At 43.5% G+C, this 12791-nt stretch overlaps 1 protein-coding gene across 7 annotated transcripts in view; it reads right to left on the bottom strand.

The window, feature by feature from the left end:
- Window positions 1–12791, bottom strand: part of NAV1 (neuron navigator 1) — a 274215-nt gene that overhangs the window by 218487 nt on the left and 42937 nt on the right. For all 7 annotated transcript variants that reach the window (XM_066600314.1, XM_066600316.1, XM_066600318.1 and 4 more), the window contains exons 2-3: window positions 11563–11665; window positions 4810–5154 (exon numbers count right to left, since the gene is read on the bottom strand). In XM_066600314.1, coding sequence (XP_066456411.1) covers window positions 4810–5154; window positions 11563–11665 — 448 coding nt within the window. The remainder of the gene's footprint in view (window positions 1–4809; window positions 5155–11562; window positions 11666–12791) is intronic.

The following is a 12791-nucleotide window of genomic DNA, read 5'->3' as shown; positions in this document are numbered from 1 at the left end:
CCATCTTATCCTTATTCTACGGGTCAGTACTACATTTATATATTTTTTTCTCCTATTACGTTTGCCAGTAGAAGCTTTTTATTGACAGCATTTTTTTCTTGCATTTTCAAATTGATAGAGACGCAGCAGTATGAGGGCTTCATTTTTGCAGGACAAGTTGCAGTTTTCATTTCTACCATTTTTGGATGCATAAGACATTTTCATTGCTTTTTATTTCAATTTGTGTGAGGCAGGATGATTAAATCAGCGATTTTGGCATTGTTTTTCTTCTTTATTTAACGGCGTTCGTCATACTGGATAAACAACATTATTTTTTAGTACTAAACATTTTAAACGTGTTAATAAAAATTTTTCATTATTTAAATGATTACATATTTTTGTTTACCACATTGGTATGTCCCACAAAAGGACTTGAAGATTGTTTGATGGCTTAGATTATACACTGCACTACTTATGCAGTACAGGACATTATCTGACATGGTCAGTTCATCACTAACAGTACAGCTGGTTATGGTCAGTGGCCCCTGTACACGGCAGACCCGGAGATCATGATTTAACCTCTGGTTGTCATGGCAATCATCAGTACCCGTGATCTCATCGCACAAGTGCCAATGAGGAGCAGTGCCAATGAGAACTCTCTATGGAAACAGCAGCATCTAAAGGGTTAAATCACTAGAATCGTAGCTAAACTCTACCCTAGTAATTGCTGCGCTACCAAGGCCGAGAGTTACAGCCGCAATCCCGCTCCGATTACTGGGGGCTCAGCTTCTGAGCCCCCGGTAATCAGTGCTGTATGTGTATGGCGTGTGTCGTGAAAGGGTTAAATACAGCCCCGCTGCATATATCTCCCATTATGCATTGGTCTTTATAGAGGTAGAAGGTGAGAAGTCTAATCACACTGCATCCCCGTAGCTTAAAGGTGTTGCCCAAGTTTTTTAAAATTCCTGCTCCCTATGGCCAAAATACTAAAAGACTCTCTACTCCCCTCTGCTGGCTCCCTGCAGCGCTGCGGCTGTAGGCTATATTCAGTTTGCTGATTCGAGGTCACAGGCTACTGCAGCCAATCATGGACCGCAGCACTTGCAAGTGGAAAGATGCGCAGCAAGTGAAAGAAAATTGTAACATCTTTTATGGGGGCATAAGTTGTGGTTTGTTAACAGCACTCCCCCTCATGTAAGAAGTGGTTGAGCTAGCCACAATGTAAAGTGTAGGAGAGCAGGTAGTCAGACGAACAATCACAGTAACTGCAACATGAAGATGAAAGTGAACAAGTGCCAATCAGCTTGCTAGCTCCTTGATATGTTCTTGTACTGGACAGTTTATTCGCCCCTATAAAATCGTCCCCGGGGCAACTTCACGCAAAGGCGTAATCGCTGAGGGCATTCTGCAATGGAAAGCTGGGAAACTGCGCTGGCCAGATCCGCACCTAAATTGTGCAGTTGGCCGTGTTTTTTCTTGCGGATCTGCTGTGGGATTTAACTCTTCTATGCAGCAGGAATCGGCAAAATAAAAAAGCGCGCTGTGAAGTCAGGATCTAAGGACTGTGTGAAGAGCTGGCTGGCCCGCAGGAGTGTGCGGGGTTACGGGTTTGCTAGTGTCAGTTTAGGAACATGTTGTATATAGAGTTTAGCTACTTATGAGTCTATGAGGGAGGTTACGTCGTGGCAGGTCACATGACTGCTAAAGTTCAAGAAGAAGTACAGTAGCTGAAAGGTAAATTATGCATCAATGATGTTCAGCATTCCAAATGTAAGGACGCAGACCATAAGAGGCAGATTAGGACGAACTATGGGTATCTAGTCAAATTTGGTCAACGGCCATTACATACCGCAAAGGGGGCTTGCAGCTGCCAAGGCTAAAAAGCTGCGTACCATATATTGCCAGTTATGTTTCAAGCCATGTTCAAGTAAAAATGACCCTCCTATGGAGTTGCAAAATTAACTACTATCGTTTAGTAATGTTCAGTTTTTACAGGAGTCAACGCCATCTGTCACCGCCTATAGGATTTCAATGCAGCTTCTCAGATGACAGTTTGAACGCAGTCTGTTCTATTTTAGTGCATTTCAGCGATTTTTAACATACCTCATTGGCCATTACAATAATGTGGTGCATTTAAAACACTGTTGAATGCATTTGAAAATGCCATACAAAAACACAGAAAAACGCGGCATTTACAAACACCTGTGTGAGAGTTGCCTTACACTTTTTTTATCTTAATCAGTGTGTTTTTGGAAGACCTTTTTTTAATTGCTTTGTGCTTAAAAATTTTGATTGTTAGATTTCTCTGCTTGTATGGTTTCCCAAGGTGCTGCAGGCTAGGGGACTGAGATCTTAACCTATGTCAGTCCAGGCTCATTCATCTGGGTGGATTTGCACTCCGTTTTACACGCATAATGCGGACAGCATAAACCTAATTGCTTTGTATTAGGGTATTGAAACATGTAATTTATGTGCGTGGAAGTAAAAAAAAAATCACAACATGACCAGTTTTACGAACTGAAATTGCCCATTAAAGTCAATGGGACCGTGGAAATAGGCAGTGAATACACGATACATGCTTATTCACTGTGTATTTACACAAGACGACAGGAGAAATCTATGAGACTTTCTTGCATTTTTTTTGCATGCGTATTCACAGTGTTTTTCATACGTGCAGGAGAGACCAAATAAGTAGAAAATACGTGCAATTTCGATCCGTGAAAATGCTGCATATTTCATAGAATGAAACTGCAAATGCCCATGTCCTTCACAGTATAGATTAACCCCTTCCCGCCCCATGACGTAAGGGTACTTCAAGGCAGGCTGGTACTTCCCGCAAAATGACGTACCCTTACGTTATCGGGATAGCGCAAGATCATGACTGATCTCGCGCTATCCTGCAGCGGGAGCCGGCTGTCAGTGATAGCCGGCCTCCCGCTGCAACAGTGGGGGGAGGGGGCATCGGAGATGCGCCCCCCACTGTTAACCCCTTTACTGCCGTGATCTAAGTAGATCGCGGCAGGGAAAGAGTTCACAGAGGGAGCGCGCTCCCTCTGTGTCTCCAGCCGACTCTCGCGATGTTATCGCGAGATCCCAGCCTGTCGCCATAGTAACAGGACGCCAGACACTGGCGTCCTGTAGTGCCAATGCCTATGATCGCTATATAAGCGATAAGGCATGGCAGGGCAGCAGCCCTGCCATGCCTTGTCACAGCGATCATAAGTGCTGTGCTGCAAGTCCCTCAGAGGGACTCAAATAGTGTAAAAAAAAGAAAAGAAAAATGTAAAAAAAAAACCTTTTTTGTGCTTTTTCTAATATTAGCATAAAAAAGGTTAAAAAAAATTAAAATGGCACATATTTGGTATTGATGCGTCCGTAACAACATGTACAAAAAGTTGAACACGCTTTTAATTTTGTACGGCAACAAGCGTTAAAAAAAAAAAAACGCTAAAAAACAGAGGCAAAATGCTAATTTTTAGCATTTTGCGTCCCAAAAAATGCAATAAAAGTGATCAAAAAAGCCGTATACTCCCAAAATGGTACCAATAAAAACTACAGCTTGTCTCGCAAAAAATAAGCCCTCATAGAGCTCCGTACATAGAAAAATAAAAAAGTTACAGAACTTTGAATGCAGCAATAGAGAAAAAAAAAAGATTTCCAAAAAAGGGGGTTTTTATTGCAAAAAAGTGGAAAAACCTAAAAAAAATATAAGAATTTTGGTATCGTTGTAACCGTACCGACCCGCAGAAAAAAAATGTATTGTGTCATTTATGCTGCATGATTAACGCTGTAAAAAAAAAAAATCTATGGCAGAATTGATGCGTTTTCTCTCCCTGTCATCATAAAAAAATAATAAAAGTTTTACGATATAGTCTATGTACCCAAAAGTGGCACAGATAAAAACTACAGCTCGGCACGCAAAAAACAAGCCCTTATACGGCCGCGCCGATGGAAAAATAAAAAAGTTATGGCTTTTGAAAAATGGAGATGAAAGCCGGCACATCAAACAGCCGGAGCCGCGGGCGAGTACGCGCTGGTCCCTGCAGGTGCTCGGGTTGGGTCCTGCGGCGAGAATCCTCGACGCCGGATTCGACCCGCCTGTCTGCAGGCGACCGAAGTTCAAGTTCTTGGCTATCTCCAGCGACCCCAATCACCATTGGTCCAGCAGCTGGATCCCTACTGATCTGTGGATAGGGGGTTAACTTTCAAACATAACACAACCCTTTTAAATTATTAGAACAATGTAAAAAAAGCAAGACAAAACGGTACTTGAGGGTTTCCTGTCACCACTTAAATTTCACAAATGTTTTACCAATACAATTTATTTTGTAAACTTTTTTTTCTACAAAAACATAAATATTTATAATATTAAAGTGGTATAAATGCGGCAATAGCCTACAAGATGGCGTTAATAATTGATAGAACCTTAAAAAAGTGGCGACCGATAGCTCACAAGTCCCGACAAACCATTAAAGTATTAGAATAGTAGCTTTTTAATTCATCGCTTGTAAAATTTTTGCATCTGTAAGTGCAAATAAAGAAACATACACTGCAAGTAGATGCAAATTTGCTCTTAAAAGTACATTTCAACACATCAATTAAGAAGTGAGAGCCTGCATTCTATTAGTCAAGCAATTCTTGTTTAAGTACAGGACTTTTCTCAGAGTGTCTTCCCTGCAAGAAGTAGACAGAGTTATACTGACTGCGGCTGCCACTTGGACTCGGCAATTTAATTATCCTGAGTCCAAGTGCTGTCCCCCAATAAGCGCTGCTAGTAACAGCAGGATGAGGATTACACGGCTCATAAGAAGTAATGTTGGCAGTACTTACCTAGTAATGATATCATCATCCTCATGTGTTCCCTCTTTTGCTAATTTACAGTCAGTGTCGCTTCCATAACCGGATTTCAGTTCCTGCCCACCAGATTCTAGAAGCTCCAAACGTTGTGTAATGCTGCAGATTCGTGAACCAGCACGGAGGGGCATGGTGTGAGAGAATTGCCAGCCTCCACCACCATGCTCAGAACGACAACCGCCAAGTGAGGGGGCCTCCCCTGCTTGCAGCCGCGGACTAGCCTGTCCGTAACGCCAGGACACAGGAGAAGAGCGATTGGAAAGACTGGAAATACTGCGAGGGTTGGCATCATCACTGTCATAACACGACATATCTAAAGAGCTAAGAAACAGAATATATATATACAAGTTTAGAAAAGTCTGGAATATACCGTTCCAACAGCAAGTGACATTATTACATAGTGATTATGTACCGTAAAAAGTTCAAACACATTTTTTAACTGAACCCGATACTTTATAACAACTAGATTCAAACGAAGACAAAAGCTGTTGCAGCACCTCGTGGGGCCTGGAGATTTGGATTGCCAATTATTTTAATACTTATGTTTGCAATTCAAACTATTCAACCCCTATTACAAATTAGCTTTATGGGCCAAATTTACAAGCGGTTTACAAAAAAACTAATTTTAATAGTTCAACACAACTAATATAATAAGCGGTTTCTCAAAAATCAACACTGAATGACACTTAAAGGGGTTGTCTCGCGAAAGCAAGTGGGGTTAAGCACTTCTGTATGGCCATATTAATGCACTTTGTAATGTACATCGTGCATTAAATATGAGCCATACAGAAGTTATACACTTACCTTCCCTGCGCTGGCGTCCCCGTCTCCATGGCTCCGTCTCACTTCAGCGTCTAATCGCCCGATTAGACGCGCTTGCGCAGAAGGTTCTTCTGCCTTCGGGTCTGTCCGGCAGCAGCGGTGTTCTGGCTCCGCCCCCTTCTACGCATCATCGCATAGCTCCGCCCCGTCACGTGTGCCGATTCCAGCCTCCTGATTGGCTGGAATCGGCACACGTGATGGGGCGGAGCTACGCGATGACGCGTATAAGGGGGCGGAGCCAGAACGTCGCTCGTGCCAGACCGAGCCGAAGGCAGAAGACCCTTCTGCGCAAGCGCATCTAATCGGGCGATTAGACGCTGAAGTTAGAAGGAGCCATGGAGACAGGGACGCCAGCGCAGGGAAGGTAAGTGAATAACTTCTGTATGGCTCATATTTAATGCACGATGTATATTACAAAGTGCATTAATATGGCCATACAGAAGTGCTTAACCCCACTTGCTTTCGCGAGACAACCCCTTTAATGGCTACTGCGGTCTGAGGTATTTAACCCCTTCATGTCCAGCATCTTTAGTGCTTATGACCTACTGCAAACGTGATGCATAACAAGGCACCAGCTTCTGACAATGGCATCCGGTTCACTAATATTCCTGGGTTAGCATGCTTCTAGACTTAGTATGATATATATGGAAAACCTGACTGAATACAGACGCACTCAATTAAATATCTGTATTCAGTTGTGCATTTTTTAAGCAGTGAAAATCTCCTCTTTTGGTTGCGGACCTAAATCACCCATGACAATTTTATGGGAGTGTGAAAGAAAAAAAAAAAACACAAGAGCAAAACGGTTGTTGCATGCATATTCAGCATTTTATGTCTGTTGCCAGGAGACAGCGGGAAAAAAGACATTAATTCGGCCTTCTTGCGTTTATTTATTTTGTGCGCATAAAGTACACAATGAACATGGATGCAACACGGACACAGGAAATGCACATAACCACGCAGTGAAGACTGTGCATTCTTCATACCCCTGTGTGAATGAGGCCTTACTGTACAAACGGAAGCCTCAGTGCTGCTGCCACCAGATCTTGCTGCAGGTCTTTTGCATTAACTGGAGGGTTTTTGACCACCTGCCCCCTCAGGAATCTGGTGACAGCTGGTGATAGTGCCCTCCTTCTACCATGTCCAGGTAGTGAACCAGTGTTCCTGTAACTATGAACTCGTGAACTGTATCTTTCCGATTATTTAGTGCCTTTGCCTTTATAGCCTTTTCCTTGTTTGTGCAAGGCAAAGATCTCTTCTCTTAACTTTATGGACCTGTCTCTTGACTTAGGCCTCATGCACATGCCAGGTCCGGATTCCAGCTGCAGAATCCTGCGTGGAATCCGTCCCTGCCCACAGCGGGTGACCATGCATACCTGTTGTCATAAGTATTCACACCTTTTGATATGACACTTGAAACTTAGCTCTGGGGGTCTCCCATTTCTTTTGTGCTTTATGGCAGTGATGCCAGAAAAAAGCCCCTTCGTAGTAAGAGACACATGAAAGCCGCATGGAGTTAACCAATAAGACCCTGAAGGACCCCCAGACTGCAAGAAACAAGATTCTCTGCTCTGATGACACCAAGATAAAATTGTGTCTGCAGGAAACCAGGTGCCGCTCATCACCTCCCCATCTCTACAGTGCAGTGTAGTGGTGGAGCATCATGCTGGGGGGACAGGGAGAACAGTCAGGATTGATGGAAAGCTGAATGGAGTAAAGTATGTAGTTTGTGAAAACCTGATCTAGAGTGCGAGGGACCTCAGACTGGGCAGAAGGTTCACCTTTAAACAAGACAATGAACCAAAGAGCACAGATGGGGGGGCCTTGGGACAACTCTGTGAATGTCCTTGAGTGACCCAACCAGAGCCCGGACTTGAATCCAATTCAACACCTCTGGAGAGACCTGAAAATGGCTGTCCACAGATGGCCCCCATCCAGCAGAGCTGGAGAGGGTATGCAGAGTAGAACGGCAGAAAATCCCCAAATCCAGGTGTGCAAACCTTGTGGCATCATAGCCTACAAGACTGGAGGCTGGAATCACTGCCAAAGGGGCTTCAACTAAGTACTGAGTACACGGTGTGAATACTTTTCCCAATGCAAGAAGTTTGTAATGTTTTTATAAAACTAAGATGTCTAACATTCTGTTGTCACTTTGCCATTATGACATTTTGAGTGCTGAATGATGGGGAAAAACTTCATTTTTTTTATTTGCACAGGGCCACAACATAAAAATGTAAAAAAAAGGGGCCTTAAAACTTTCCAAACGCATTATAGTTAAAGTTGTTGTCCCACTTCTAGCTATTTTGGGGCAAGAAGTAGAAAGCTCCAAACATTGCGCATTGGCCGTATTTGCTACTTGTGGCTGAGTCCCATTCACTTCATCTTCAGCGGCACAAAGGCTTATGGTGCCCTCATGCGCCTCTGAGGTAGCAAACCCTCAGGTGGTAGACGGGCGCTCCTTGGCAGACAAGATGGATCACCCTTCTGGAATGCTTATAGATTCATGCACACCACGTCACATGACATAGCAAGATAGGTACAATAAACATGCAACCAAACTTACAGCAATGAATTTAATGTAGTTAACCCTTCAGACGCTACAGCTGTGCAACACATACAGAAAATTAGACATGACAGTTTTGCACAGTGCATCTACATCAGACAGACATGTATGACAATATGGAGGGGTCCAGAATGATCTTCTGGGACACTAAACCAGAATGGGAAGAGGTTTAAGCACTTAAGGATGTGGACTTTTTCCCCCCTTATTTTCAGCTTCACTTTCAAAAAATCATAACTCTTAGTGGAAAAAACCCTAGCTTTGCCATGTTTGGAGAAAGGTGGGCTGTTTTTAGAGTATGCATGGTGGTAAAAATTATATAACTTTATTCCATGGGTTGGTATGATTATGACGATACTAAAATTACTTAATTTTTTTCCTCCTCTTTAAAAATGTTTTTACTTTCACCATCAATTTTTTTATCTTTAAGTTGATAGGCTTGTGTGAGGGCTCATTTTTTGCAGGACATCCTGTAGTTTCTTTTGGTACCATTTTGTAGTACATATGACTTTTTTATTGCTTTTTATTTATTTATTTTTTTCTTGGAGACTGAGTGACAAGAAGAAAAAAAAGCAATTTTGGTGTTGTTTTTCTTTTTGCCGATGTTCACTGTGCAGGATAAGTAATGCATTATTTCGAAAGATCAGACTTTTATGGATGTGGTGTTACCAAAAATGTATATTTTTTAATTTTGGTTGTTTTTTTATTATGAATATGGGAAAGGAAGGTTTTCTAAAACTTTTAGTATCCATTTTTTTTAGAATAAAAAATATCTTACCTTTTAAAAAACAAATACTCCCCATGGGTGAATTAAACTTGCACTCCATTAATTGCTTATAACATATGCTGCAATACTTGCAATATATAGTACTAGTAATTATTAGGAAATTACAGTACCAGTATTTCTGGTGGTGCCACACAGCTCTGCTACATGCACTTCACACATACAGCACAGCTACATACATTGTTCATCCCATACAACAGGGATCAGAAGCAGCACAGCACTGGAGATGAAGGACCTGTGATGACGTCACCATTATGCTCTGCCCCTGATCACTTGACGAGGACGCTCATCTAGAGTGAATGACATACATGCTCTGCCCCTGATGACATGGCAGTGGCGTCAAAGGTCCTGCATCCTTGTGCAGATTATGGGTGGACTATAAACCCCCTGCAGCCTCAGTTGCAATGGATACCTAGCCGGACAGCAGCCGTGTGCGTACAGGACCTGTGATTATGTCCCCGTCATGTGATCGAGGGTGAAGCGTGTAACTCCTTCACTGGGGACGAAGGACCTTTGATAAGTACTTACAAACTCACTCACGATCGGGTAGGTCGTCGTTAGTGGTTTGATTTCGACCAGCATTCTCTCATAACAACTGAACAGCACCTGGCAATCTCATTGCAGGGAGATGTTTGGGACCCACATTGAAGTGGGCATTTACATGCCAAGGTGAGAATTGACCGCAGCATTTACAGGGTTAACAGCTGTGATCAGTGTGTTGCAAGCGGGCGTCAGCTGTCAGCCAATACGTGTCATGTATTTAGTGGAATCAATACAACACCCTGACACTGGAGGACTTACCTGTACGTCCTTTAGGCTGTTTTCACATGGCTGAGAAAATTTCGTGAGATTTGTGTGTTGCGAGACGCACAAATCTCACATGATTATGAACCCCATTCTTTTGAAAGGGGTCATACAAGAGCAATTTTCTCCCATCGCTTATTGTTTTCAATGGGGGCCGGCTCAGCATCATTGGTGTGCAGGGTTTACCCATTAAAAACAATAGGAAACAATCTGCAATCCTCCACTGCAGCCGAGGATCGCTACTTCCCTGAAGTAATGCAAGGCGATTTAACACAAAAATGCCTTGCATCCGTGGGGATATCGCATGTTGCTGAGCGAGATATAGGGTCGAGTTTTGTGGCCCGATATCGCATTTGCCCTTCTGAGATTAGCCTTAGGATCAAAGGGTTAAACAAATGACTGAGGAGTAAAGTTGAATAGCTTCCCACAAAGCTATATATCAATCAGTTCTGCTCTTTAACATGCTGTCCATAGACTGCACAGCACAAGGGTGGATTCAGATGGCCCAGAGATGCAGTTTCAAGCAGTTTTTCACTGCACTATCTGAATAACCTAACAAGCATCAGTTGTATTACATTAGGCCAGGAGGGTTTTGTCAGCTGGTGTATGTCAAGAGGAATGCTTAGGCTGGGTTCACACGGGACCGATTTGCCAGGGAAATTCCGTGCGGCAAATCCGCTGGCGGCTCCTAATCCAGGGATTAGCCAGCCATGTGGACGAGATTTTGCAAACCTCTTGTCCACACGGGGTGGCCAATCCGTCGCGGCAAAGCCGGGCAGAACCGACAGCTGCAGCATGTCAATTCTTTTTTTTTTTTTGTAGCAGCCTCACTCCTCTCTATGCGGAGAGAAAGCCGCAAAGGAATGCCAGTGGCCGACCTGCACCAAAACCCACGGCGAAATGCCACGGGTTTTGAAGCTGCAGCTCTCCTGCGGAAATCTTGCGGCTTTTCGGTGCGGCCAAGCCGTGAGATTTCCGTTCCGTAGGAATGCAGCCTTAAAGGGAATGTGCCTCCAGTATTATGCTCCACTATGACAACAGACACCCTCTTTTCAGCAGTGTGCCACATAAGGTCTATTTCCTTTCTACCGTGCTCCAGCTAGCAGAGCTGTCTCGGGCGGCAGGCAGGGGAACCGGGCAGTGCAGGAGATTTCTCACCTCTCACTCCCCAGCCCCTCTCCATTGAGATAACACAGCGGCCGTTCACTACTGAAGTCCGCTGCTTAAACTGAACGATGAGCTCATCGCTTATCATTTATACAGCATAAACGATGGACGATCAGCTGATCGCTCATTGTTCAGTTTAGACAGAGGCCATTCAGTAGTGAACGACCGCTGTGTTATCTCAATGGAGAGGGGCGGGGGAGCGAAAAGAGGGAAATCTCCTGCAATGCCCCGCCCCCTTGCTAGCCGCTCCGTGAGCGAGCCAGCACCAGTAGCTCCCGTGTGACAGCACAGGAGCGCAGACACACAGGGACGAGTGTCGGGCATCATTTGCCCGACAGTAATTCCATGTAAATGCATCCGGTCAAAACGTCGTCTCTTTTTTATGCCATGGGAGAATAAAATTTGGTGACTTATTTTGCAATCATAATGCTGCCACTTCATTCTCCATTTGGACTTCGCTTTGGAGCGTGTTCAGGCTCTTTGCAGCTATTGCATATTGAACGTCCGGCCACAGTTGTGGTGTGGAGGAGTGCTGCTGGCGATCTATTGCTTATGCTTCAATATTAGGAGGTTTGTCACAAGTTGTACCTACCTGTGTGTTACCTGAGACCCACGAAGGCTGGACATGGTCTCCTCCAAATTCTGTCTCAGATCCAGGACATTTTGAACAGTTCTTTTCCGTTGAGTTTCGGGATCTGAGATGACATAATAGGCAGAGTGTAAAGAATGTAAATCTGTGCACCGCAAAAAGCTACTATGTTACCAAAATGTACATCTTTTGAGATTGTACGGATGGAATAAAAACAAAAAAACAAGCGGCCTTAAATAATTCATGTAAAAATATAAAAGATATTCTGGTGGAGATCACATCATGGAGAAAGATATCAGAGTCTATTAACGCGTTACGGACGCTAGTTCTTACAACGTGAACTCGTGTGAAGAGCAAACCCCTTTATGATGTAATACCAGTCATATGATCATTAAAATCTAGATGAAAAGGCTATTAAACACACCTTGCTGTAGTCACAACGTTATGTCGCTTTTACACGGGCCAAGAGGGGGGTAAATAACTGCGCTAGCGCTGATGTCACCCCTAGAGACTGTAAGAGTTCTAGCTGGATCGCAGGCTTCTCAGTCAGCAAATCCCCTTCTACGTGAAGCGCTGAGCGTTTACACTGAACAAGAAGCTCGCGGATCCAGCTGTAGTTTTTTCACTGACTTAGCAGTCATCCGCAAACAAATAGTGAGCAAATTTTTCGCATTTACTTGAAAATTATCGCTCAAATTTGTTCGTTTGAACGAATATTGAGCAATAATCATAACAAGTACACTGGCCATTAGTAATGATAAATAACATCCTGTTTTATAGTCACACCTTTGGGAATATGTGGTTTAAGTGTAAAAAATCCACATTGTTTCTCTATTTAGAAGTTTGTGTTCCTCTCCCCTGGAACATCCCTTCTTACAGCCTATATACTAAATGTTACATATGTAGCAAGTAACTAGATATATAGGACAACCCCTTCTTACACCCTATATACTGAATGTTACATATGTAGCAAGTAAATAAAAATATAGGACGGCCCCTTCTTACTTACCATATACTTAAGGTTACATAGGTAGTAGGTAACTAAATATATAGGAATGTCCCTTCTTACAGCCTATATCTACTGGTGTATCTTGTCGACACCAGAAGCTAGGAGTGTGACAGGTGTCACCAGGGTTGAACATCCCTGTCATGCCCCTAGCTTCTGATTGGGAGACAAGATACAGCAGTAACACCCAGGCAGCAGGACCGACCAGCAAGCACACTGTGTATCC

This window comes from Eleutherodactylus coqui, chromosome 4 (assembly GCF_035609145.1).
Source record: "Eleutherodactylus coqui strain aEleCoq1 chromosome 4, aEleCoq1.hap1, whole genome shotgun sequence".
Classification (NCBI taxonomy): domain Eukaryota; kingdom Metazoa; phylum Chordata; class Amphibia; order Anura; family Eleutherodactylidae; genus Eleutherodactylus; species Eleutherodactylus coqui.
The sequence above is the reverse complement of the archived record's forward strand: the minus strand, read 5'-3'. Positions and strand labels throughout refer to the sequence as shown.